General features: G+C 41.0%; 1 protein-coding gene across 2 annotated transcripts in view; it reads right to left on the reverse strand.

The window, feature by feature from the left end:
• Positions 1-1,037: 1,037 nt before the first annotated feature.
• Positions 1,038-27,572, reverse strand: part of LOC121287377 (semaphorin-4E-like) — a 71,197-nt gene continuing 44,662 nt past the window's right edge. For both annotated transcript variants that reach the window (XM_041205193.1, XM_041205194.1), the window contains exons 5-15: positions 25,478-25,576; positions 23,829-23,928; positions 21,904-22,014; positions 20,432-20,583; positions 18,174-18,349; positions 15,908-16,064; positions 14,438-14,660; positions 5,418-5,533; positions 5,137-5,303; positions 4,892-4,944; positions 1,038-2,156 (exon numbers count right to left, since the gene is read on the reverse strand). In XM_041205193.1, the coding sequence (XP_041061127.1) occupies positions 1,363-2,156; positions 4,892-4,944; positions 5,137-5,303; positions 5,418-5,533; positions 14,438-14,660; positions 15,908-16,064; positions 18,174-18,349; positions 20,432-20,583; positions 21,904-22,014; positions 23,829-23,928; positions 25,478-25,576 (2,148 nt within the window). In that variant the 3' untranslated portion in view covers positions 1,038-1,362. The remainder of the gene's footprint in view (positions 2,157-4,891; positions 4,945-5,136; positions 5,304-5,417; positions 5,534-14,437; positions 14,661-15,907; positions 16,065-18,173; positions 18,350-20,431; positions 20,584-21,903; positions 22,015-23,828; positions 23,929-25,477; positions 25,577-27,572) is intronic.

Raw genomic sequence — 27,572 nt, forward strand, 5'->3', positions numbered from 1 at the left:
TGTTTATACATAAACTCAAAGCAAAATAGGTAGAGCATTATGTAAACCTGTCTTGTGTTCGGGTGCAGTTTTTTTTGGTTGCCTATTTTCTGCCCTTGCCTCCTGAAGGTGCTGACGCACTGTGGGGTAAAGTTCTAGTCTCCTTTCTGTACCCTGCTTGACTAACCATTCCTTATGCATGAACATAGACAAGACTATAATGTTACTATTCACCAAGTGAGAAATCCTAACCAAGCCTGATCCTGTCCTTACTCGATAATCATATGTGTACATTTCTACCCTGTATAACTTGGTTGAATGCTGTCTAACTGAGCTATCTTGGCTGCCCTAGGGAATTTTGGGGTCTCCTCTGGGATCTTCAGAAGCTTTGTTCGTGGTTAGTGGAGCCTGAAGCACCATGGTGACTTGTTCAATACCAGAGGACACGTCAAAAATTTTTTAAAAGTTAGGATACAAAAAGGACAGAACAATTTCATCTAAAATATAATGTTTTGAAACAGGTTAACAAGGAAGACCATTCAAATGGATTCAAAACACAATTAGAAGTCAGAAAGGATTGAGGGATGTGGTGATAAGGCAGGAATAAAAAGGGTTGATTCAATAGGCTTGTTGGACTTGAGAATTATTAAGAACAGAAAAAAACTCATTATGTTCTTCATTAAAATGGTGTTTGCCAATGCCAACCATAAAAGTAAAAACTTGACAAATGTATGGTCACTGTGGATTTGATACTATGGATGTGAAACATTAGTAATGGAAGTGCTCCACTACCACATGCTAGAACACAAATTGAAGAAAAACTAAGATTGAATCACAGCAGCATAAGTATCATGTGGTCCTTTATAGAGAACACACAGGGAAAATTCAGTGATCCTATGCTCCCAGAGGACAGCTACACACAGAGAATGTGGGTCAGGAAATTAGGGAATTGTACCCTTATCGCCAATCCACAGTGCATTCAATTACGGTTTCCTTGCTGGGAGTGCTGGATCATTGAGTTAACCTTATAGTACCTTTCCAATACAAACCCTTAGTACTTTTAACTTTAGGGTTTTTTTTAATATAAAAAGGACATAAAGAACATTCACTCTCTTCTTGGGGAAAAATATACATAAAATAGATTACCATACCCTTTCATAGAATTTCTGATAGTCTATGGCCTGTTACTGAATGTATACCTTGTTCTCCAACATTAATATTAGTCCAGAAAAAACAGTTCCTTTCAGAAGAATCTGTGTGAGGTTGCCAAGGGCAAGGTAAAGGGTAGGAGAGGGGAAAGGTCCTACGGCATTACCTGACTGTTCTCACATGGCATTTCATACCATGAGGATTTCCCTAAGCATCAGTGTCCTTTCCTTAGGTTCATGCTTTTGATTCAGTCTGATCAGCATCAATATATTCTAATTCATCAAGAATAAACAATGGCCTAGAACTGCTGGAGTTAGCATTCTCTAGTAGTACAGAGTTATTGTTGCCGTTCTTCTCAACTGAACTTTCACTGGAAATGCAGGTAAGTGGGAGATCAACACTGCTGTGCATGCCTTGTAATTGAGGGGCCTTAGGTGATGGTGGTTTCTCCTCCAATTGCTGCACTGAATTGTTCAGAAGGGTTGATGGCGTTCTTCTTGTATTTCCATTTCTTGACGGACGCAAAGGCATTGGCACATGTCCTTTATAAATATTCCATGCTAGGAGAAGTATGAACATCATGACAAAGAGAACGAGGAAACCCTTTAATGTAAATTCAGTTTGAAGGTAACTCTGTGTCATAGGCAAGTTACCTATGCGAACAGTATTGCCTGGTGAGATTGGCGCAATGGAAGTTGCAGATTTAGAATCAGGAAGTGCCTTAGTTGGAATTGACTGTTGACCTATGTGAGGTCCATGAACAGAATGGAGGCGGTATCTTGCTGTGACTTGCGCAAATGGTTTCCCAGCCACAGTTTCAACAGACTGGCAGTCATACCATCCTACGTCTGTGACAGAAACATTAAATATTAACAGCCCATTACTGAAGTAGAGGTATTTTGAACCTGCTGCTGGAATCACTCTTCCGTTTAGTAACCATTGCATGTGAGCCAAGTTAGATGCAGAAGTGCAATCCAACACCAGGTTGTTTCCAGGAATGATCATTTGGATTTTTGTTTTCAAGTTTCCTGAAGAAAAGAAAAAATGTGTTAATATTAGAAATAATATCACTTAGAAAAGTAAAAAAAATGAAGACTACTATACAGTTTAATAGGCATGCATTTTTATGGGCAATCTTCAACAGTAAACATTATCAGGCTATTGTATTTTTGCATGCAGCACAGGTGCCCCAATAGGGGCCACCGGTTAACAATCTGCAGCAGGAACCCTATCTAATTCTAGATAAAAACAAAAAACTGCGGATGCTGGAAATCCAAAACAAAAAAATACCTGGAAAAACTCAGCAAGGTCTGGCAGCATCTGCGGAGAGGAGCATAGTTAACGTTTCGAGTCCGAATGACCCTTCAACAGAACTAAGTAAAAATAGAAGAGAGGTGAAATATAATCTGGTTTAAGCCCCCCTTAAATCAGCTTATATTACACCTCTTCTATTTTTACTTAGTTCTGTCGAAGGGTCATTCGGACTCAAAACGTTAACTGTACTCCTCTCTGCAGATGCTGCCAGACCTGCTGAGTTTTTCCAGGTATTTTTGTTCCTATCAGATTCTATTCTTCCTTAGCCTGAGGGCACTGAAGCCATTAATAGAGTCTCAACTTTTTACTGGGTTTTAGAAGTTGGCCATTCCAACAGCTCAACACACTGGAGGCAGTCCTCAGACTGAAAAATCTAAATTGCTATTCCCAGCCTGCAACAAAACCATTAGAAATACACCCAAGTCAGTCAGTAAAAACAGCTTGAAAAATGGTATAGCTAAAGAGCACTGTTCAATCAGCGAGCTAAGTGCAAAACACTTATCACTTGTCTGACTATTGTGTGCATACTTACTGATGAATTCATCTGCACATTTAGTGGTTAAATTGCATAAATTACATTATTTTGATGTCATTCACATCTCACCTTCTTTTGTTCCAAAAACAAAAATTGCTAGAAAAACTCAGCAGGTCTGACAGCATCTGTGGAGAGGAAGACAGAGTTAATGTTTCAAGTCCATATGACTCTTCATCAGAACTAAAGAGAAATAGAAATGTGGTGAAATATAATCTGTTTAAGGGGAGTGGGGCAGGTGGAGCTGGATAGAGGGCCAGTGATAGGTGGAGGCAAAGGAGAGATTGCCAAAGATGTCATAGACAAAAGGTCAAAGGGAGGCTGACGGTGGTGATAATAGCTAAAGGATGTGCTAATGGGGACATTAAAGGGTAGAAAGCAGGCTGAGCAAGGTACAGATAGCCCTGGTGGGGGTGGGGGAAGGGATCGAAATAAGCTAAAAGGTGGAGATAAAACAATGGATGGAAATAAATTTTAAAAATTATAATAGAAATGGGAAAAGAAAAAATATATAAAAAAAAAATTATTAGAAAAAAGGGATCAACTCTCTCCTCCAACCTCATCCCCTTTTTGATCCTTTTTTCTAATAATTATTATATTTTTATATATATATTTTCTTTTCCCACCTATTTTTATTATCATTTTTAAAATTTATTTCCATCCATTGTTTTATATCCACCTTTTAGCCTATTTCGATCCCTTCCCCCCACCCCACCCCCATTAGGGCTATATGTCACATGCTCATCCTGCTTTCTACCCTTAATGTCCCCATTAGCACATCCTTTAGCTAATATCATCACCATCAACATCCCTTTGACCTTTTGTTTATGACATCTGTGGCAATCTCTCCTTTGCCTCCACCTATCACTGGCCCTTTATCCAGCTCCACCTGCCCCACCCCCCTTAAACAGCTTATACTTCACCACATTTCTATTCCTCTTTAGTTCTGATAAAGAGTCATACAGACTCAAAACGTTAACTCTGTCTTCCTCTCCACAGATGTTGTCAGACCTGCTGAGTTTACCAGCAATTTTTGTTTTTGTTTCAGTTTTCCAACATCCGCAGTATTTTGCTTTTACTCTTTTGTTCGTTATTCCCCAGCAATTCATTTTCCTACACTTGCTTCACGCACAATTAAAAAAATTACTTTGCAGTGTGAGCGCATCACGGGCGAGGCCAGCATTTGCTGTTCACCTCTATTGCCCTTGAGAAGGTGGTGGTGGTGAACCACTGTGGTGTAGAGGTGCATCTACAGTGCTGTTAGGTAAGGAGAAAATAGTCTGCGCACACAATTGAAGGTGTACAAAAAAATAGTTGAAAATTGAATGTGCGCTGGTAAATTCATTTCAGGCCTCTGCAGCTCTTGGCAGAAAAGTAGTGCAGGCTGACTTGCTCAGTTACTTCCCCTCAATTCTAATCAGTTTCATTATCCAGTTGCCTTGCACAAGAGAGACTGCTTCAAGAAATGGTTTTCTGGTGAGGATGAGGTGCATTTTATAATGCCCCAGAGGTGTGGAATAAAGTGGGTAGGATAAGCATGTGGCCTCAATTTACTTAAGATCACAGACTGACTCCTTCCCTGCAGAACCTCCCATGACAGAAGTGTAGATCATTTAAGCATAGAGGGCAGCATGCTCAATTCAGGGGATGCCTGATTTACATTGAGCAAGGCTGTGCACTGAGACTGGGGCCTTAAAAAGAGAAATGTATCCTTAGGTTTAGTGCATCCATTACCATCTGTTATTCTGTATCTAGGATGTAGTGTTCATCAAAGGCACAGCTTGTGAAATAAGCGGCACAATACATCAAAACAATAAGTTTGAATTTTTAAGGAAACAATCCGAGGCGAGGGAGAGAAGGAGAAAGAGGAAAAAAAATAGAACAAGCCAGCACTGAAGCTGTGAATAAGAAACGTACCATAGCTGGGGCATGCTGAAGGATCTCCATTCTCTATATTCTGAACTAAGTTCCTAAAGAATGTAAAAGTAAATATTAAAATGGAGATCTAAAAGACTGCCAGCAAATATTGTTATGAATAAATTAATCAAAACTGTGCAGCTTAGCTGTCCTGGCCTCATCAGTAAACAGCTAAACACTTCCAAACAATGACGCATTTAAACATCTGCCTCAAAGATACTCACATTGTTGCATGGTTTACTTACAGCAAATCAATATTTTTGTTTGAAATGTCAACACACTGGCTTGTGGTTTTGTCCCACGCACAGTAAGGGTCTCTGGCTAGCACACAGTCCCAACAATTAATATACCGAGTGCAAACGGCAACAGGCACTTGCACTACCTGTGATGGGGATCCAACATATAACTGACCCTAGGACAAAAAAATAGCAGTTCTGAAATTGATGCATTATGTAATGAAATCCACTTTCAAAGTATTAAAAAAAATTACAAAAGAAAAATGCATTTGACTAGAAACTTATTTTACCCTTTGTGAAGAAAGCTGTAGGTTTTGCACTGGTTCTGCAGGAATAAACATCTGTACCTGCTCAATAATAAACATTTCTGTCTTCAAGCTGAGGGCCTTATGCAAGTATCCACCATCTGAAAAAGAACATATGACTTCTTTGATGGGCAGGTATTGAATAAGGTTTTGCAGCATATATGATTGTGAATGCAAGTGCTATTTTCCAGAAACTATGATCATTAATTCACTCAACTGGCCCAAATAAAATCTGAGAATTTGTTTAAAACTCAAATGAAGAAGATTTAGAATTATGTAGTGTATTAGCAAACTGTCCTTTCACTTATTGGGTGTGGTCCATCCAACGGGGTGTAACTTTCTTCCCTCTCCTTGCTGCAAGACCTACATGAAATGGGATGGGTATTAATCCCATTTCCTTTTAAACCAGTGTTGTCCAATAGGATTTCTATGCTCACCAAACTTGTCATGACCAGGTCACCATATTCACATTTTATACAAAATATGTTAATAAAACAAAAGTGAAATATTTTGAAAATAGGTTTGAGATTTTAAACCACAAGCAATCAAGAGCAATAAACTCGCTGCCAAAGTTGGGCAAATAGCTTCAAAAGGATTTTTGCAACCCAACCAGAAGCAAAATACTGTGGTTGCTGGAGATCTGAAATAGAAACATAAAGTGCTGGAAAAACACAGCAGATCTGGAAGCATCTGTGAAGGGAGAAACAGAATTAACGTTTCAAGTCCAATATGACTCTGCTTCGGAACTGAGGAGAGGTAGAAATGGGCAAAAGGGCCGAGGGTCAAAAGGGAAGGTCAAGAATAGGTTAGAGGGTGAGGAGATTAAATACCAAAAATGTCATGGAACAAAAGACACTGGGAGTGGTAATGGTAGTAATAAATAAACAAAGCATTGGCCCAGAGTAAACGCTAATGGCAGAATGAAATGTCAGCTCTGTCTGAAAATAAAAAACTGAGAACAAGATACAGACTGGCACTTGAGAAAAAATAAGTCAAACTGGAGGCCAGAGTTCATGGTCTGAAGTTGTGGAACTCATCATTGAGTCCAGATGGTTGTAAAGTGCCTAATCAGAAGATGAGGTGCTATCCCTCCAGCTTGTGTTGGACTTCACTGGAACACTGCTGGACAGAAATGTAAGGAAGATGGTGAATTGAAATGGCAAGCAATGGAGAGGTCAGCATCATGCTTGTGCCCTGAGCAGAGGTGTTTCGCAAAGTGGTCACCCAGCCTGCGTTCGGTGTCTCCAATGTAGAGCAGACTGCATTGTGGGCAGAGAATACAGTAGATGAAGTTAAAACAAGTACAAGTAAATCACTGCTTCAGCTGGAAGGAGCGTTTGGGGTCTTGGGCAATGAGGAAAAAGGAGGTAACGAGGTAAGTGTTACAGCTCCTGCAATTTCAATTTCCACCCTTCTCTCACCTTTACATGATCCATCTCTGACACTTCCCTTCCCTTCTTTGACTTCTTTGTTTGCATTTCTGGAAATAGACTGTCTACTAATATTTATTACAAGCCCACCGACTCCCACAGCTACCTCAACTACACCTTCTCATACCTCGACTCGACCTCCTCACACCCTACTTCCTGTAAAGACTCCATCCCATTTTTCTAGCTTCTCTGTCTCATCTGTACTGATGATGCTATCTTCCACAATGGTGCTTCCGACTTGTTCTTCCCTTTCCTCAGCCTGTGATGACAGGGCCCTTAACCGTGTCCAACCCATTTCCCGCACTTATGCCCTCACCCTTCCTCTCCCTCACAGGACCACAATAGGGTTCCCCTTGTCCTCACTTTCAACCCCACCAGCCACTGTGTTCAAAGAATCATCCTCTGCCATTTCTGCCAGCTCCAGCACGTTGCCACCACCTAACATATCTTTCCATCCCGTCAGCATTCCATAGGGATTGTTCTCTCCGCGACATGCTGGTCCACTCCTCTATCACCCTCAACACCTCATCCCCTTCCCATAGCACCTTCTCATGCAATCACAGGTGATGTAACACCTGTCCTTTACCTTCTCTCTCCTCACTGTCCAAAGCACCAAATACTCCTCCCAGGTGAAGCAGCGATTTACTTGTGCTTCTTTAAACTTCTTAGTCTACTGTAGCTGTTGCTTACAGTGTGGTCTCCACTATGTAGGAGAGACCAAACCCAGACTGAGTGTACACTTTGCAGATCACCTCTGACTTTTCTGCTATTAACACCTACTCTGGTCCAATGCTTTGTGTTTTTAATACTATCATTACTGCTCCTGTTGCTTTTTGTTCCATGAGATCTTTGGTATATAATCTGCCCTGCCCTCTAACCTATCCCTGACCTTCTCCCTTTTCTCAACAGCATAAAACTGAGCATATTTCTACCTCTCTTCAGATCTGAAGAGTCATATTGGACTGAAATGTTAATTCTGTTTCTCTCTCCATAGATGCTGCCAAACCTGCTGAGTTTTTCCAGCACTTTGTTTTCATTTGCAATCCAACTGGTCCAGAAAGCAAGCCTGCTATATACACTCTTAAAGGGTGGTGACAATCCGTTAACTTAAGTGTTCGGTTTCTGACACTGTGGACCAGTTATTACAAAAAATATATATTTTTCCAAGGTGAACTGTCTCCACTTTATTAAAATTAATATATTAGGAGACTAGGGGTGGGAAAAGAATTGGCAAATCTCTATGTATTGGCTTCTGCCTGCTGACTCTTGTCTTGCTTACGCTCTGTCGCCAGCTATTTCCGAACATAGCTTCTAAACATTTAATAGGCCTTTGACACATGGCCAACCTCTTGTAATCTCTCTATTTATATCAATAGCACTCTATTACTTTTAATTGCTTATTTCAACAGATCTATCAAGATGAAGGCTGAATGCACTTGGTTGTTGCCACACCACCCAACTTACCAAAAATTGAACATTTCAACCCTCACTGGTAGCCATGCAGCACTGTCCATCATTCATGTACCTCAATTGTTTTGCGGAAACCGCCAACCATCAGCTAAACAAAACCAGGTTCTTTAGTTAGGCTCCCCTAGGTCACTAAATTTCCCAAGAAAATTTCAAGAGAATCTGGACCACTGTTCTTCCAAAGGACAGCCCTGCTTTCACAACGCTTCAGAGTGGTCCATGGACAAAAGAGCTGAACTCAAGAGGGGAGGTGAGAGTGGCTGCCATTCACATCAAGGGAGCAATTGACTGAATGTGACATCAAGGAGCACTGGCAAAGTTGAAGTCAATGGGAATTGGGTGAAACCTCTTGACTGGTTGGAATCATATCTAGCACAAAGTGGTTGCTGGAGGCCAGTCATTTCAGTCCCAGGCCACTGCTGCAGGAGTTCTTTTGTTCAGTGCATTGTGGCGTTTCACTTGGAGCTGGTGTACTTGGTCACCGCCTTGGTACCCTCCAACACGGCGTGCTTGGCCAGTTCCCCGGGCAGCAGCAGGCGCACGGCGGTCTGGATCTCCCGGGAGCAGATGGTCTGCCGCTTGTTGTAGTGGGCCAGGCAGGAAGCCTCGCCCGCGATGCGCTCGAAGATGTCGTTGACGAATGAGTTCATGATGCTCATGGCCTTGGAGGAGATGCCGGTGTCCGGGTGGACCTGCTTCATTACCTTGTAGATGTAGATGGAGTAGCTCTCCTTCCTGGATCTCTTCCTCTTCTTGCCGCCTTTTGGTGGCGTTTTCTTGATGATTTTTTTGGACCCCTTCTTGGCCGCTCCTGATTTCTTCTCGTCCACCATAGCGTCACTTTCCTCAAGATATTATCATAGGCCCAATCATTTTCAGCTGGATCATCAATGATCTCCTCTCCATTATAAAGGTCATAAGCGGGGATGTTTGCTGATGATTGATAATGTTCATTATCATAACATCTTTTCAGATACTGAAGCAGTCTGTGCCAAAATGCAGCAAGACCTGGACAACATTCAGACTTGGACTGATAAGTGACAAGTAACATTTGTGCCACTCAAGTGCCAGACAATGACCACCCCCAACAAGAGAGAGAATCCAACCATCTTCCTTTGATATTCAATGGCATTACCATCACTGAATCCCCCACCATCAACATCCTGGAGGTTACCATTGACCAGAAACTGAACTGGAGCAGCCATATAAATACTGTGGCTATAACAGCAGGTCAGAGGCTGGAAATTCTGAGGCAATTAACTCACTTCCTGACTCTCCAAAGCCTGTCCACCACCTACAAGGCACGTGATGGAATACTCTCCATTTACCTGGATGAATTCAGCACCAACAACACACATGAAGCTTGATACTCTCCGGGACAAAGAAGCCCGCTTGACTAGCACCCCATCCACCAAATTAAACATTCATTGCCTCCACCATTGATACACAGCATGTACCATATACAGGATGTACTGCAACAAAGCTCCTTTGGCAGCACCTTCTAAACTCACAAACTCTATCACCTAGAAAAGGGAAAGGGCAGCAGATACATGGGAATACCACCACTGCAAATTCCCCTCCAAGCCACACCCAATCCTGACTTGGAAATATTTGCCATTCCTTCACTGTTGCTGGGTCAAAATTCTGGAACTCCCTTCCTAACAGCACTGTGAGTGTACCTACACCACATGGCCTGCAGCAGTTTAAGAAGATAGGTCACCACCACCTTCTCAAGGGCAATTAGGGATGGGCAATAAATGCTGGTCTTGCCAGCAATGCCCACATTGCCACGAAATAAAGAAAAAAAAATTAGTGGTGTGATCAAGAGTTAATGTCTTTGAACAAGGATCATTGAAAGTTAGGACCAACTCTGTTAAGCTCCTGCAGATTCTCGTTTGGAAAATTCAGAGGGAGTCAAACTTAGATGGTCCCATGTATCTCCTTGTGTCTAGTAACAGGATGCATTTGCAGCATCATGTGAAGTGCCCATCTGCTTAAATGCAAAGTTTGACAAATATCTAGTTCATGTTAATATTTTAGAGGTAATGTTTATTCTGGGAAGATTGTTGTTGTGAAGGTGACTAAAATTTAGAGATTGCTAGAACACCTAAAAAAAAGGCAGTTCAAAAGATTACCCATGTTTGTTTAATAGAGTCAGAATAGAAAAGATGAAGCCATAGAGCAGCAGGTGAGTTTATTCAGCTGGAGAAATTGTAAAGGAGGGATAATTGGCTTGGCTACATTGTCAGGAAGCTTGGCCTAAATAGCCAAGTGGTTATGGTACTGGGTTTGTAACCCCAAGATCAAGGGTTCAAATCTCACAATGGCAAACTATGAAACAATGTAACTTCATCTGAAACAGATGGAAATGGGTTTGTACTTGAAGCAGTTACATTGTCAGGAAATGGATGGAGCTTAAAAATGTTCTCTGGTTTCAATTTTCTGTGTGTTTGCTGGGTGAGGGAGTGAGCAGCAGGGGAAAGAGGTTGGATACCGAAAAGGTGCTGCTGTTAGCAGGCTCTGGGCAGCTCGGGCGCAGAAGTCCTCAGTAGCTGGGAAGGTGGCGGAAGGTCACTGGTTCAGTGCTGAAGGCAGTTAGGGCTCAAGAGAAGGCCTGGGAGCCATTTAATAGACCAGTGCAACCAGGAGACTGGATTTCAGAGAAACCCAGGGGCAGTGCCAGCTTAGTGAAGCTATCGGTCTGTGAAAGAGCTGAAATTGAGCTAGTAATTAGAGGTGAGAGTGCAGTTGTGTGAATCCCATGGAATGCAGTTTCAGCAGAGATTGAACCATCAGGAGGCGAGCAGTCATTGAGGCAGTCTGCGTTGGAGTGGCTTTTGAGGGAATTCAGAGGCTAAATCTTTGAAAGTGAAGAGTTGAAATCCCTCATGAGGGAGGCAAGAGTTTTAACAAGATTTTGTGACTCACAAGCCTGTATTTCACACTCCCCTGCCGGTGGGTTTTTAGGTAGGAGGGAGTGCATGAAATAGCACGAATGGACTGCCCACCTGCCCAAACTCTCAGTGATTTTATGCTGTGGTGGTCAAGGCCTGTCTTGGCCCCAGTTGAGGCCTTTAATAGGCCAATTATTGCACTTAAGAGCCATTTCCCACCAAGCCTACATTTTTAGGCTGGCAGAAGGATTTCCCGGGTGCCAGGGGAGCCTGGAAATGATCGGGTTTAGGTCTCGGAAAGGGGTGGTGGTGGTGGGGGTTAGGGTGATGCCTCCATCAGAAGCCCCCTGCTAACTTAAGGCGCCTCCCACCCCCTTAAGGATGGTGGCTGCTGAACCTCACTTCCCCACCCGGCCTTCGCTACCCTCCCGACCCCAAGAACTCACCTTTCTGTGCACTGTCGGGACCTGGGCTCTGTCGACTTCATGAACTTATACTTCTGTCCACTGTAGCTTCTGTCCACTGCAGGGATTTGTGAGCTGCCATCCAATCATCTTGGCTGGCACTGAGGTGCTACTTCCTCCTGAGTGAGGGGCAGGGAAGTCCCACCTGCAGCCAATTAATGCTCATTGGAGTGTGAAGTGGCTGCGGAGGAGGCAGTGTCGGCAGGGATATGTTCCTTGCCGACTCTTTGGATGGCGGGACGGGAAACCCGAAATATCCTGGCTGCAGTGATCACTGATGTTTGAGTGAGTTGCTGAGAAATTGTGTGATCTGTCTTGGTCACTTTTGCCATTTAACGTGCATTATAGTGTGTTTCACCACAGTTTACCTGTTAATTCATGTTTACCTCAGGTTAATTCTGAATGTTAAAGTATAAGATAGATATAAGACCAGAAGACATGGGAGCACAAGTAGGCCCATCGAGTCTGCTCCGCCATTCAATGAGATCATGGCTGATCTGATAATCCTCAACTCCACTTTCCTGCCTTCTCCCCATAACCTTTGATTCCCTTGCTGATTAAAAATCTGTCTATCTCAGCCTTGAATATACTTAACAACCCAGCCTCTACAGCCCTCTGTGGCAAAGAATTCCACAGATTAACTACCCTCGAGAGAAATTCCTCCTCATCTCTGTTTTAAACGGGTGACCTCTTACTCTGAGAGTCCTAGACTTTCCCACAAGGGAAAACAACCTCTCAGCATCTACCCTGTCAAGACCCCTAAGAAACTTATAAAGATTGCCTCTCATTCTTCTAAAGTCCAAAGAGTACAGGCCCAACCTACTCAACCTCTCCTCATAAGAAAATTCCTCCATGCCCGGGATCAACCGAATGAACCTTCTCTGGACTGTCTCCGATGCCAGTATATCTTTCCTTAGATAAGAGCACAAAAACTGTTCACAGTATTCCAGGTGCAGTCTAACTAGTGCCTTATATAGTTTAAGCAAGACTTCCCTATTTTTATACTCCATTCCCTTTGAAATAAAGGCCAACATCCATTTGCCTTCCCTATTACCTGTTGAGCATTTATGCTAGCTTTTTGGGAATCATGCACAAGGAGCCCCAAATCCCTCTGTGCTGCAGTCTTTCTCCGTTGAAATAATATTCAGCTCTTCTATTGTTCCTGCCAAAGTGCATAGCCTCACATTTTCCCACATTATATTCCATCTGCCAAGTTTTTGCCCACTCACTTAACCTGTCTATGTCCCTCTGTAGACGCTTTGTGTCATCCCCACCACTTGCCTTCCCACCTACTTTTGTGTCATCTGCAAACTTGACGATAGTACATCCATTTTACTCACCCAAGTCATTAATATATATTGTAAATAATTGTAGAGTGTTTTGCTCTTCTGACTTTGTAAAGTTTATGTTGGTTGGTTAAAACCATGGAATCCTGTAGCTTTATTCTCTTGGTGGGTAACTGGGATCTCAAACTTTGTCCACTTTAAACAAATATTTACTGGTTCCCTAACCAGACCATAACAAAAGGAGGAGATAAAATCCCAACAAGCACCCAAAAACACACACCATGGGCAGAACTTTTCAGTCGGCGTGCGGGGGCAGACCCGACACGCCGATGCATAAAATGACGTGCGATGACATCAGGCGCGCATCCCAACGTCACCGTGCAGTCCTGCAATATTTCATTCTGCGAGCCTTTTTTTAGGCCTTTAAGAATTCATGTAATTAGTAACGCTAACCGTCCAACCTTAAGGTTGGCGGGCAGGCAAAAAGCCCAAGCAGCCTTCGCATTTTTTAGGAAACCTCATCCATGAGCGGGATGAGGTTTCCTGAAGCTTTTATTATTATTTATAATTTTAAAAGTTTCCATAAAAATAAAAACATGTCCCATCTCATGTGACACAGTCACATGAGGGGACATATTTAAATATATTTTCAAATCAATTATTTTAATTATACATTCAATCTCCCTGAGGCAGCTCTGTGCATCAGGGAGATTGTTGCACTCTAGCAGTGGCTCTGATTCTCCCTCCTCCCCCTGCCCGCACAGGTAGTGTATTACTCTGGGAGGGCCTTAATTGGCCCAAACATGTAAAATTCTGCCCCATAAGAAATGAATACGAGTCCACCACAACACAAAATTAGCAAATGCTACCCCAGCATTAGTGATCTGTTCATAAAATCACAAGGATATTTGGTATGGTTCACACTGGTTCATGGGATTTGAAAGAAGGGTACACCACTTGGATAGTGTAGAGTGAGTTTAATCTGCATTTTAGCCATTCTATGCCCAAATCAGGTGTGCTTAATAGTTAAAATAAGTTGTAAGAATGGGGAAATATTTAATTCTCTAGCATTTGCATCTCACATCTTGGTGGACATAAGTACAGCTATCTGGGAGTTGAGTTAGTTCCTTGCTGTCAGATATTTCATGACATTTAATCTGCTCAACCAATACAGCTTAATTTATTAAGTGAATCACTGCCTTGGAGTTAAATATTAGCTGACCATTATTACAGATTATATATCAGGCATAGTGCAAATATTTCTCTAATTATTCTACATATTTTCTTCATAAACTAGTTTAATCTTTTGTCAGCCTCACTTTCTCAGGAAACAATTGGTCCATGGCGTGGTGGCCCTTTCCTTTGATCCTATCATAGAACAGTAAAAAATGTAGTATAAATTTTTTAACATTGTGTAAAGTAGAGATTCTTGACAGTATTGTACTTGCACAGAAAATATTTTACCTGTTCCCAGAAAAATTACATCATATTCTTTCTGATTGACAGCAACAACTCTGTCTACAGCAATCTGGATGTACTTTGTTCCCTCTTTAATTAACTTTGGTTGATTGTTGATGGGAGTTACTACATCATCCATCAAAGGATGATCCTTTACAAACTGGAGTGTTCTGTCTGGCAGTTCTAGAGAAGTCTTGAATCCATTCCTACGGATATTACTGTTGATGCACTAGGAAAGAGAGAAGTGAAATTGTGTGTTAATTGGGCTTTCAAATGTTATGAGCACTGAACTGCCTGGAGATGACATTTATTAAGTTTATTCATTAAAACGGATATACATTCACTGCTGACAGATATATTCCTTTTCGTCCCTCCAGTTTTCTTGCTTCCTCTCCCAATGGTGAGGATTCAAGCCGAGGTTAGTTTCACAAATGCTAGGAGAGCTCTGGTGCTTCACACAAGAGCATACACAGTGATTGCTGGCAGACTATTTGACTGTGGAACCATCACAGCTGAGCACAAACCTTGTCCTTGTCCAACAATCACATACCTGAGCTCCACATTAGGAGTTTTGGATAATTTCCACAAGTTATCATGGGAGCTGGTGGGTACATGGAATGTCCCTTTGCTCACTTGGTGATCAAACCTGTAACTTTCCTGGTTTGTGGGACTTGGCACATTTAGTGTTTAGGTGATCAGGGAAGCAGCTTTGCTGAAATTCTTAATAAATTAGAACCCTTAGGGAAGTCTGCTAAAATGATTACTGTTCAAAATGCTTTCATGAAATTACAGTTTTTGGGTCTGTTTTATGTAGTTCAAATTTTATATAACAAATTGCCAATACACAGCTGGAAAACCTCCTAGGGAGGCAGCACAGTCCAATTAAACCTACTGTCATGGGTACGGCAATCAAGAGGAGCTTTTATTTCAGAACACCATAGAGGATTCCACACCATCAAAAATAAAAGTTTCCCTGATCTGTGCAGAGGTAGTTGATTTCAGCTGAATGAATGGTAGGAACAATGCCATTAAGCTATTGTGCTATGGAGGGGAATAAACCACCAGAACTGCAGTTCCTTATAGCTATTTAGTGACTCCTGCTGAAATGTGCTTGCATAAGAATCTCAGTTGAAGACAGAACATGGATTTGCCTTCACTTACTCAGGACTCCGGTTAATCGAAGCACTGCGGTGGGGAGGATGGGATTTTCCATCACTTATGAAATTAGGCCTCAGCTTAAATCAGTACCTTTTAGAGAAGGAGAAAACTTAAAAGGGGAAGAAACTACATGTCATGATGATTCATCAATGATAACTTAAAGCCTCAGTCAATTTTGTCATCCGAACGGCCTTGTAGTGAACACCAAACCACTACTGATGGAATGAAAAAAGTCTGGGTGGAAAGCACAGAACAGTACTGCAGCTCTAGGTTACTTTGATGATTTATTATCTTTTAAAGGAAAGTTTTAATACTTACAGATCCTGGGCGAGGATTGGGGACTGTTCCACTGTACATCACCCATTTGAGTCGAGACTGTTCTACTGTCACAGATGATTTGTATTTCCCTTCATTGAACACTTCCTGAATTTTTGCCATACTAAAGGCACAAACTGCAGAAATGTCCTGTTTTCCCCTATGTAAATAAGAGTTTTGAGTTAGGTTTTTTTTTAATTGGACAATATTGATGAACATACAAAAACATATTTCCCTCTGTTATCAACTTTATCCTTTCCCACCCATCTCCCCAGTTGTTACTACACAATTGTCAGTTCTGTAGACATCCATGCCAGTCTCATCTCAGACTCTTCAGTCAAGAGAGAATCCACAGAAAATGATAGTCACTTACAGCTTGGGCATAGTCGAATAATGAGGGGTTTACTACCATCAATTACACAATTGCCAAAAGACTGCATTAAATTTTAAAACACCTTCTTTCTTCTATAAATTCCTGTAAATGTGTAATTAATTTATAAACTAAAAGTAGATAAATTTATAAAACGAATTATTTTTTTCCACCCAAATCACACTTTTGCTCCAAGGAGAGAGTGGATAAGTGACCAAACACTGCCATTTGATAACTATGCATCGGGAGGGGTGACCTGAGTTGACTCAACCTCTGATTTTTCTTGCCATCCATGCTGCGAGTTAATTCATGGCTTTTATAACATCCTCTTCTCAAAGTCCAACTGAGGTTGTGGGAAACCCCAGAGCAAAGCTGATGCCCCTCTCATCTCACAACACCAGCAAGCCAATACCATAGTTCTCTCTGTGGTTCCTGTAAAAGGTGCTGGCACCTGCTGGGGTAGGAAATATAGGGGCTGTCATTCTAGTACCTTACCACTGTGGCACTGCCTCCGTGTATAAGCATGGCAAGGCCATCACAGCTAAGCCTGACTGGGTCCTCATTGAAATGCACGGTGGAGGGGTCAACACTGTGTTGTGCCAATTAAACATCAATGAAATAAACATTTCGCTGCTGTTAATAAAAAGGAATAGGGAACAAGAAGAGAAAAAAGGAAAACACTGATGCAGGACATATGGAACAAAAACAGAAATTTTAAAATTCTGATTTAATTGATTTTAGCCAGTGACAATAGGGACTCTATTCAACCCTCCTCGGCTACAGAGCAGAAAAATAAAAACTATCACAGCTGAGGATTCCACTCTGAAACAGTACATGTGTGGATATCAGGTGAAAACATAATGTGATTTTATTGTGATGCCCCTATACTCAAAATGTCTGCCAACATTGATTGCTTAGTTCACATATGAGGGACAACCACTTGAGGAAGCACTGGACAACAATTGGCATTTGTGAAACCATAACTCACAGTACCTGCAGGAGAGAAGTAAACAGTTCCTTTGCTATGAATATCATTTGACTTTGTTAACAACATTGACATGCCCCATTCACCAAGCACCTCCTCTTTCACAGCAGATTTCAAATTCAATTCTTCAACTGTAATGATTTAACTAACCTTAGTCAGGACATTATTTGGGGTGATAAATCAGCATGACTGTCCATGGGGACAGTAGTGAAGAGAGAGAAAATAATACTTCCATCATTTCCGACAGTAATCACTATTCAGTGACACCAGGTGGAAAATCATCTGTGAGAAAAGGACTGGGCCGGGGTGTATTGCCCTTTGTAGTTGAATAACCTGTTGATACCGAGTGTTTTAATCTCACAACGGAAACAATGATCGTTTGGGCAAGGTACAAATGAACTGTCACAGAATCATACCCCAGTAGGACTGAGGCTTTTTTGAAAAGGAGCCCTTTGTAGTTGAATAACCTGTTGATACCGAGTGTTTTAATCTCACAACGGAAACAATGATCGTTTGGGCAAGGTACAAATGAACTGTCACAGAATCATACCCCAGTAGGACTGAGGCTTTTTTGAAAAGGAGGAAACAGAAAACAAAAAAGCAAATATTTTATAAAACTGAATAAATGACACTAAGCTAGAAGTGCCAAGAATGTCCTGTACAGCCAATTTGCAATGCATCTATTAAGGAGTTTTAAAAAAATTAACTGTTCAACATCTTCATCAGCATCATATCTGGCCTATGCTATCTCCTAGTCCACAAAACAAGTTAAAAAGGCAGAAACATCTGTTGAGGAAATAGGACCACCGGGGGAACTGATGTATTCAAACTTCGATTACAGAACTAGGATTACACAAACTTGGGTAACATCATTTCTTTGGATTGCAAGTTTGTTTGTTTCTGTTTGTTCTTACCACTGTGGAATAAAAACTGCATAGAAAATATTGTTCCTCCAGTTTGATGTCCTCAGTATAAAAACATCTTGAATGATGTTAAATGGAAATTTTAAATCTGGAGAAGAGCACATTAGGCTGGCTTTCAAGAAGGTGGTCCACTTCCTCTGGAGAGTCCGCTGGCCACCTCGGTCACCCTGAAATACAAAAGAGTAGTCAAACATCAGCAGAAGCTCAATTAAGATGTCTTTCATCAGGAGTAGTAGATATCCAGATATCCAACTATGTGGTTCTCTGCTAATGTTACTGCCTAGGGTGCGTCGTGGAGTGTCTCACATTTATGAGTGTTGGAGGAGATGGGGGAAAGGGAATGGAAAACAAAGAACACAGAAAACGGGAAGGAAAGATCAGAGCTTGGTGTGGGGGTTGCGTTGTCAAAGGCGGCAGCAAGCTGAGGCGGCAATCAGCAGAGGGGAGACCGAAAGCTTCCTTGAGGGGCTGGAGGAGTATTCCTGCTCTTTTCCTGCATTACAACAGTGACTACACTTCAAAAAGTACTTCACTGGCTGTAAAGAGTTTTGGCAAGTCCTGAGGTCATGAAAGGTGCTGTATAAACTTTTCTCTAGTTCACAAAGTGTGCTATAAAAATCAGCAACCTACTGCAGTTGGCAGCCTCACCTCCATTTCATGATTGGGTTTGCCAAAGCATGGATTTCCCAAATACACTGTGGGAGCCTGATTTAAATAAGATAATGAAGTGTTGAAGACCGGCCCACCACCCCTTGGTGTAAAAATTATGACAGCTGCAGGCTGGGGACGCTCTTCTCAATTTTTAATTTTTCATCCCCCCAACAAACCCTCTCCCACCTGTGGGAAGTGAGTTAATAAAAAGTCCAGGATTTCCCCGTTCCTGTTTAAAATTTGGAAGAGCTCTCCAATTGGTTCAGCAGCAAAATACCGCCCAGTGTGGAACTTGGTGATATGAGAACTGCCTCTGACAAAGGGTGTCAACTGAACGTTAACCGTTGATCACTTTTCAGTTAATCATTGACCTCTTATGCATTTTCAGCACTTTGTTTTTATAAAAATAAATTCAGTCACAGATTTAATATAACTAAATAATTAACTTGAAAACAGTTTGTAGTGGCCAATTCTATCTGCTGGTTGGAATAGTTTCTTTTTTGGAACATGTACAATCGCTTCAGTCCCTTTCGGCAGGGTGGGAAAGTTAATGTGCTTCTTCTTGACTTTAACCTCTAGCATTACTTAATCACTGGCAACAGGAGATAGCTCTCTCAAGAGACAAGACCCACTACATCCACCATTTCCTCTCCACCCTCCTGGTGGGCCAATTATAAGGTTACTTGCTCTTATTACATTTACTAGCAGTGCAATGTATGATTCAAGACAACTATGAAGTTTAAATCGTTCTACTAGGGTATTATGTAACAACTCCAAGTTGTTCTGTGTTTTTTTTTAAAGTGACTGTTGTATAATTAGTGGGAGGGATGTTTGTCATAGCTGGTTTCCTTTCATTATTGAAGATGACCATTTCTTGCGTGCACAGAGCCATTTGTTGTGCATTCTAACATGAGTGTAGAGCCCGAATGCAGACCTGTATGGTTTTCCCACAGTACATGAAGGATGAATTGACTGATTTTGTTAGGACTGTCTGGTCTTTCTAGCTTGCCTTTTGTCCTTAACTGCCTGTTTCTTTGCTGTTTGAAGGAAGGGATATTAACTCTAGGAAATTGAGTATTCAACAACTATTCTCAGATCTTATACAGCCAAGATTAAATACTAAATAAAGCTTTCCTTACTCAAACCTAAAAGTTTGTCCTCATTCTAAATACACAGATATACAAATGTCCTCTTCCCTTTCCCCACAGGGGCAGTTTAAATGCTATGGATCCACATTTGAATTGAAGTTGCACTAACTCTGAAGAAGTTATACTGGCTCAAAATGTTAACTGTTTCTCTCTCCACAGATGCTGCCAGACCTGCTGAGTTTTTCCAGCATTTTCTGTTTTTATTTCAGAATTCCAGCATCTGCAGTATTTTGCTTTTATCTAACTCATTTCGTATTGTATATTTACAACTGACTGAAGACACATCTATCCCGTCAGTCTGGGCTCAATCTGAACCTAGCACCCAGGGGTGACAGTTTAGTGTGGAGCTTGCTACAGCACTCTATCATGATACTGCACCTCTCAAGTTATTAATCACAAAAAAGCTGAACCACCGCAAAATCTTGCAGGGTGCCCAGTGTCAACACCTACCTTACATACTCGAGCAATTCTCGAAACCACTAGCTTGTTGTAGAATTCAAACTCAACAGCAGTTTCACTGAAGAAAAGGTAGATCTTATCATCATCTCCAACAGCAGTATCTTCACTTTCTCGCACCACATCCAAATGAACAAAATTAGGCTCTGTTTAAAAAAAAAGTACATTTGTCCAGCAGAAGTAATCAATTTAACAGGGAAATGATCAGCACCAAATAGGAAATCTGGAGTCTGCAGCTTTGTTTCCACAATATCAAACGTGCAAGAAACAAATCTTCAAAAGGTCAAACCAATAAAAATGAATTGTGACACTAACAATATACAGTGTGGGCAAATATTAGCCTACTTTCATAATAAGATTTTTCTTAGAGCTTTTGATTCAATCCAAAATTAATATTTCATTCATAAAATTTGTGTTAATTATTGATATAAATATGATTAATGACCTTAGATGTGATTTTGCGAAGTTACAAACATATCAGAGTAATGAGAAGTAGATTTGATTTCACCAATGTTAAGTTTCCAATCTCAGTGCATTACCTTGGGTTAATACCAAATGGATGCTATGCACCTACCCACAGGAAAGGAAGACCAATGGTTAGCACAGCCATCATTGGGTCACTCACACATACCAGCTAGTGAGTGATTCTAGAGCAGTTTGGGAGACAGCAAGTCGGTCACCTACTCACCTTAGCTGCAACTGACATGTGAGCCAGGGAGCTAATGAAAATTGAACCTTGAGTACTCAAGCAACAAGATACTTAGTTCCAAGCTAGCCAGACTGATGAGATAAAAATGTTCACTGTCAGCTGTAAATGTCCTATGTGGAACAAGTTTAGGTCGTCTCAACCAAGAATGACCCACTTAAACTAAAGTGCTCCAAACTCAACACTATTGTGACTAATCTGAATAAGAGGGGCTATTATGTAGAAAAAAGGAATGGGTATACCCCTCTGTATTTGGGGCCAAGGCACACTGGTGCAATAGAGGCAGCCTTGATTTACATTGAATCTTGCTATACCCTAGGTTCTTCACTCAGAAACATCAATATTTCTCACCTTGATGATACAAGGTTTAGTTGGAGAACTTTCATTAACACCCCAACTTTTGAGTCAGAGCATCCAAGATGATCTTAGTTTCTAACAACATCATTAAAAACCAAGAACTCTTATTTCATAAAAGCACCAAACTAAAATGTGTGAATTTCATTTTTTTTAAAAAAGTGGTTAACTGACTTGAGAAGCCCATCTGTAGCAGGACTTAATGAGCAAAATAAAAACAAATAAGCAGTGAACTAAATTCCCCTGGGTTTTACATTGCACTCCCTGACTTCAGTGTTGCAGTTGACACAATAAACCAAACTTTACGCAAACTCCACTGCTCCGCATCCCCACAACCACGTAAAACTTGAATACTAAAAAGAATTCATTGGGGACTTTCAGCATCTCACACAAGAATTGTGCTCACCATTTAGCCAGGAAGTCTTGTACTCTGATCTCAGGCTGTTTTGCAGGCTGCGCAGTAGAATGGGTTCAGAGCCAAGGAAGTTATTGGCTGTTGCAGAGTAAAATTCTCCATCTAAAATACATGGAAATTGAGGTAATCCAAAAATTATTCACTTCCTATGAAAGGCTTAGGAAACTACAGCTACCACACCTTGTACTATCAAAAGGCCCAAATGAATAGAATATGGGTTAGATTTCCAATTTCTATCCACCCTATTGTATCCAGCCCCACTAATTGAATATTTGTATCTCAATTACATACTTTATCCAGCTTACAATCTAAATTACACATGATGCAGACTACGCAAAAGACATCACATCTTTCTTTCTCTCCATCTCTATTGAAGCCAGTGACTCATGTGAAATGTGTGTCAGCCATGACTCTGTGGTAGGACTCTCATCTGAGTCAGAAGTGTGTGGGCTCAAGTTGCAATGACAAGGGCTTAACTACAAAATTTAGGATGACACTCTGGTAAATTACTGAGGGAATAATGCACTGTCTGCAGTGCTGACTTTTGGATGAGACGTTAAACTGAGGCCCTGTCTGTCCACCTCGGGTGTATGTTGAAAAATTGTGTTACACTGGGGCAGGAGAGTTTTACTCTGTTTCCAACGTTTATCCCTTAACATTGTGAGACAGATGTTCTGTCCATTAGCTCATTGCTATTTGTCGTTGGCTATTCACAAATTAGCTGCCATGTTTCCTACATTACAGCGGTGACTACAATGTACCACACTAGCTGTAAAATGCTGTGGGATGTCTGAGGTTGTGAAAGGTGCTATATAAAAGTAAGTTCTTTCTTTATTTTTCACAATTCCATGCAGATTGACTCAAGTTCTGGTACATTACCCAAATGGCTATTTTGCTTAAGCACAAACTTTCACAGTCCAGGTTCAATTTGACAAGGGAGTCACCACAGTGGAGCTCAATCCTGCCTTCAAGCAAAGTTAATACACACAGATTTTCCAAAAGGACTCTTAAGATTACTGATCAGGAATGGGACTGGCCCCACATTCACCCCCTTTCCAGTTGATGGACACTGGGGACAATTGTGCCTTCTCACTGTTGTACCTGTTGAGATCAGCTGATGACAGGCCAAGATCAGAGCCAGTGAATTTGTTTGTTTGGTGTAATACCATACCAGGCAGAGCTCTCCCAATCATCTGCTCTTTCTTCTTCCCCCAGTTTTGGACCTGATATTAATATTGTAAATCACTAGTGGGCCAGGCAGCATCATGGCGCCAGTTTATGTTATAATTGCTGCCTGACCTGCAGAGTGTTTCCATCATTTCTATTTTTGTTTTAGATTTCCAGAATCTACAGTTTTATGGGAAAAATAGTTATCAGTTTTGGAGTCCAAATTCCAGCGTATGGTTGGAGTTTCTGTCCATCATTAAATTATGCTTCTTCTGTTGGTAGATTTAACCTTTTGGTAAGCTGTGGCTTTAGATCACATTCCAGAGCACAGTACACAATCTAGACTGACAGTCAAGTACATTAGTGAGGAAGTGTTGCAGGATCAGAGCTGCTGTCCTTTGGTTGCCATGTTAAACCCTGGCCCTGTCTGCCATTTCAGGTACACGTAAAAGATCTCATGGCACTATTCAAAGAACAAGAGGTGTTGTGTGTCTGGGTCAACATTCTCCCTTCTATTACCACCAAAAGTAATATAGATTAACAGGCTATTTATTTCAACTGTTGTTTCTGGCATTTTGCTGTCCGTTTGCCTACACAATAGTAATTACACTACATAACAGTAATTCTTCAGACATGAAGCATTTGGCCCTTAATTAGGCAAGATAGAGATGCAAGTTCTTTCTTTCTTGCAATGCAAGAGCTACGAACTAGCAAAAATATTTTGAAATATGATCAAATACATTACATACCGACCATAACAGAGGCATATCTCTGAGTAGGGTCAAAAGGACACTTTCCTTTACTCTCTTCAGACTTGTTTTCGAGCTCAATTTTGCCATTGTCAATGACCTGTCAAACAATATAGAGGCTTTATTGTACTTAAGTTAAATTCAACTAAGGTAACTTTATGATGACAATGTGTCAATACTTTTTCTTTTGAAATTGTAGTTCAACCATTTCTTATACAGTAATACTAGAGTAGTCATATCAACTTGGAAGCTCTCCTTACTCCAAAGCAAACAATACGTGTAATTTGAAGTCACAGATATCATTCTATTTTTTTTCTATTTTGGCAAGAAATGATCTCTTTCCCCTCCCTCAGCAACAAAAATTACAAGGATATAAATACAGGCAGTCAAGGCGCACAGCAGATTAGCACACTGAAGGTGTGGATTAACCAAACTGCTCTTTGACCTGGGTTTGGCCCAGCTCAAGGCTTTGGTATCACTTGGTCATGGAAAGATGGTGGGAGTTGCGTGAGGAGAAAGGAAAACAAAGCCAGACCTCACAGTCCTGATCACTAGCTTGTGATCCCCTGTTGGAAAATGCACCCATGAACTTTGGGCGAGATCAAAATCTGGCTCAGCTGTGATGCAATTCACAGTAGAATAATCCACTGGCATGAATGGGGCTCGATATCACCAACTCCAATAGCCAATGAAATCTTGTGTGGTCTTGGGTCACTCATGGGAAGGTTGCCTGGGCAAGCTGTCCAAGGACTGCACTTATCCACGGGCTGCATATCTGCAGGAGTCAGTGCCTTGAAGACTGCTGTGGAGGGGAGGATGAAAAAAGAAACCAGGAGCAAAAAGTACACAAAGCAAGGAAAACAAAAAAAGTTTCAAATTTTAATTAAAAATCCTCGCAATCACAGTAACAAAAATTGTACAAGGAATCTTTCGAAAGAGAAAATGAAGCCTTAACTAGAATGTTAGGTTGCCACAACTAGTACCTCCCCTGATGTGATGTATTGCAGTAGTGCCCAGGGAACCACAGAGTGGACAATCATTGAAAATCAGGAATGGCCTATGTCAGATACAGAAATTGTTCAATGACCCATATTCTTGCACCTTAACTTCAGCAAGAGCTACCTTGGCAGGCTTATTCAGTACTAAGAATGTGTAATGGAGGATATCTATTTGGAATTCACTGCAATTTATACAGCGTGTGCACACATATGCAGCAACCATGTGCTTAAGGTTTTAATGCATTTGAATGGATTCTGTCCTGTGGCTTACTTTACAAAGGTAACTTATTTCTCAGTAATCAAGCTTATTGTTGACAAAATGTAATAAAACTAGCATTGCTAGCGCAAACATAGCATGTAATCAGCTGCAGACAATATCTTATGTATATACGTTTTTATCATTAAGTAGGACTAGATTGGTTAATAGCAAGGTCTGTATAAAACAACTCAGTATATCTGCTGTTTTACATAAATCACAATAGCAACTCCTTGTTGAGACTGTCCTACAATTACATCACATGGTATGAAATAAATACCCAACAACAAAGTTCACATGTGAATTGGCCTCAACTCCCATCTCACTTCATTTGCATAATTCTAAACTCATTGATTGATCGGATACGTACTGCAGATCTCTATAAGTGTACTGACCATGTAATCACACGTTGGCTGAAATGCATTTGTTCCACAAACATACATTCTGGTTTCAGTTAACCGGTGGAGAGTGCGTATGTAGTTGCGGCAGTCTTTCTGTAATGGAAAAATTAATTACAAATAAACGCTGAAGACAGCAATTCGCCTTTAGCAACTTATGCAGATCACCTTGCACACATTTGTAACTCATATCCTATGAGTGGCTGGCACAATAGGCAGAAAGGTGGAATGCACTTTTACTGCCACAGTTGGACTCCAAAGTGAGGTACAAAAACAACATAGGTTGATTCATGTTCTGACTCCTAGCCCTCAAATAATTACTGTGTAAAAGATATAAGACAAATATTTTAAAACTTAAATAAAATGTCGTTAGTCAAATATAGGGACAAGACCCATTGTAGAATAAAAGCATTGTTCCTGAACCATTTATTTTCCCCCACAATTGGCAAGACACAGAGCAGCTAAAATGGCAGAAAATGCTCATGAGGAGGAATGGCCTACTCGTATAAGAAGCTGCAGCTCAGACATGTGTTAGACCATAAAGCAGAGGGGTGTGAAAAATAATAAAAAGAGAAAGTGCTGGACAAACTCAGCAGGTCTGGCAACATCTGTGGAGAGAGAAATAGAGTTAAAGTTTTGAGTCCAATATGACTCTTTTTCAGGTTCCAAAGACCTGGGTCAAGAGACCCAGGTTCAAATCCTGCCATGGCAGATGGTGAAATTTGAATTCAATAAAAATCTGGAATTAAAAGCCTGATGATGACCATGAAACCATTGTAAAAACCCCTCTGGTTCACTAATGTCCTTTAGGGAAGGAAATCTGCCGTCCTTACCTGTTCTGGCCTACATGTGACTCCAGACCCACAGCAATGTGGTTGACTCTTAACTGCCCTCTGAACAAGAGTAATTAGGGATGGGCAATAAATGTTAGCCTAGCCAGCAATGCCCACATCCCATGAACAAATATTTTTAAAAAATTAATCTATAACAATATACATAATCCAAAAATATTAAATTATCAGTTCTGACACAAAATTTTATGGTGCAATAGAGAGTGCAATATCTAGCAAATACTTGCGGCAAACTCACTTTAGATACAAGTCTTGGCAAAATAGGATTTTAACAACTATACACAGAAGATGCTCATTTGAATTGAATGTGAAATTTAATGAAATAGCACAATGCAATTACCCCAGCAGCATCACTAATAAATGTACTGCATGATGTGGTACTGAGTTCTACAGACCAGGAAATGAAAACACAGGTAGATCAGTCAGCACGAGAGAGAGAAAAGACAGGATAATATTTCAGGTATCGCCCTTTATCAAAATTGAAAATTGACAGGTTAGCAAGCAGTTTAACAGATAAAAGAGAAACGATAGACATGCTGATAAGAGAGAGAAGGTTAATGGGTTGGGCTGACAGCAGAGAACTGTTAGATAATGCAAACGTTCTCTGTGAGAACAATGGAAAGACAAAAAAAGAACAAGAGAGTCTGCATATAATTAATCAGCTTTGATCCATGGAGCTATCCAATTCCAGTCAGGGAAGTGATGGAACTATTACACTTGGTCTCAGTAACACTAGGATAGCAATGAAAAGGAGAATCATCACCCTAGGCTCTCAGGTTTGATCACAATTGCACAGGGATGTGGCCACTGGAAAGCACTTCTGTAAACTAACTCGGCAGGGGTGTGGGAACCAGGAGAAAATATTAGAGAGGAATACCAGGGTGCACAAAATACTGAAAGAGACAGATAGCACTAGAGCAGAGAATAGCAAATTAATAGGTGGAGTCAGAGTAAAGAAGAAACTAATGAAGTCTAAATCAGGGTTATTGTACATGAAATGAATGAACATATTAAATAAGATTGGGGAGTTACAGATGCAGATTGCCATGTGGAAATACCATGTGGATGTTGTGGCAGAGACCTGGCTCAAGGAAGGGCAGGACTGGGTGTCAAAAATTATTGGGTACAGGTGTTCAGAAAAGATAGGAAAGGAAGAAAAGGAGGTGGTATGGTGGTATTTGGTTAAGGAGACCATTGCAGTGCTGGAGGGAGAATGTCCCAGAAGGTTCAAGGACAGAATC

Source organism: Carcharodon carcharias, chromosome 14, assembly GCF_017639515.1.
Source record: "Carcharodon carcharias isolate sCarCar2 chromosome 14, sCarCar2.pri, whole genome shotgun sequence".
Lineage (NCBI taxonomy): Eukaryota > Metazoa > Chordata > Chondrichthyes > Lamniformes > Lamnidae > Carcharodon > Carcharodon carcharias.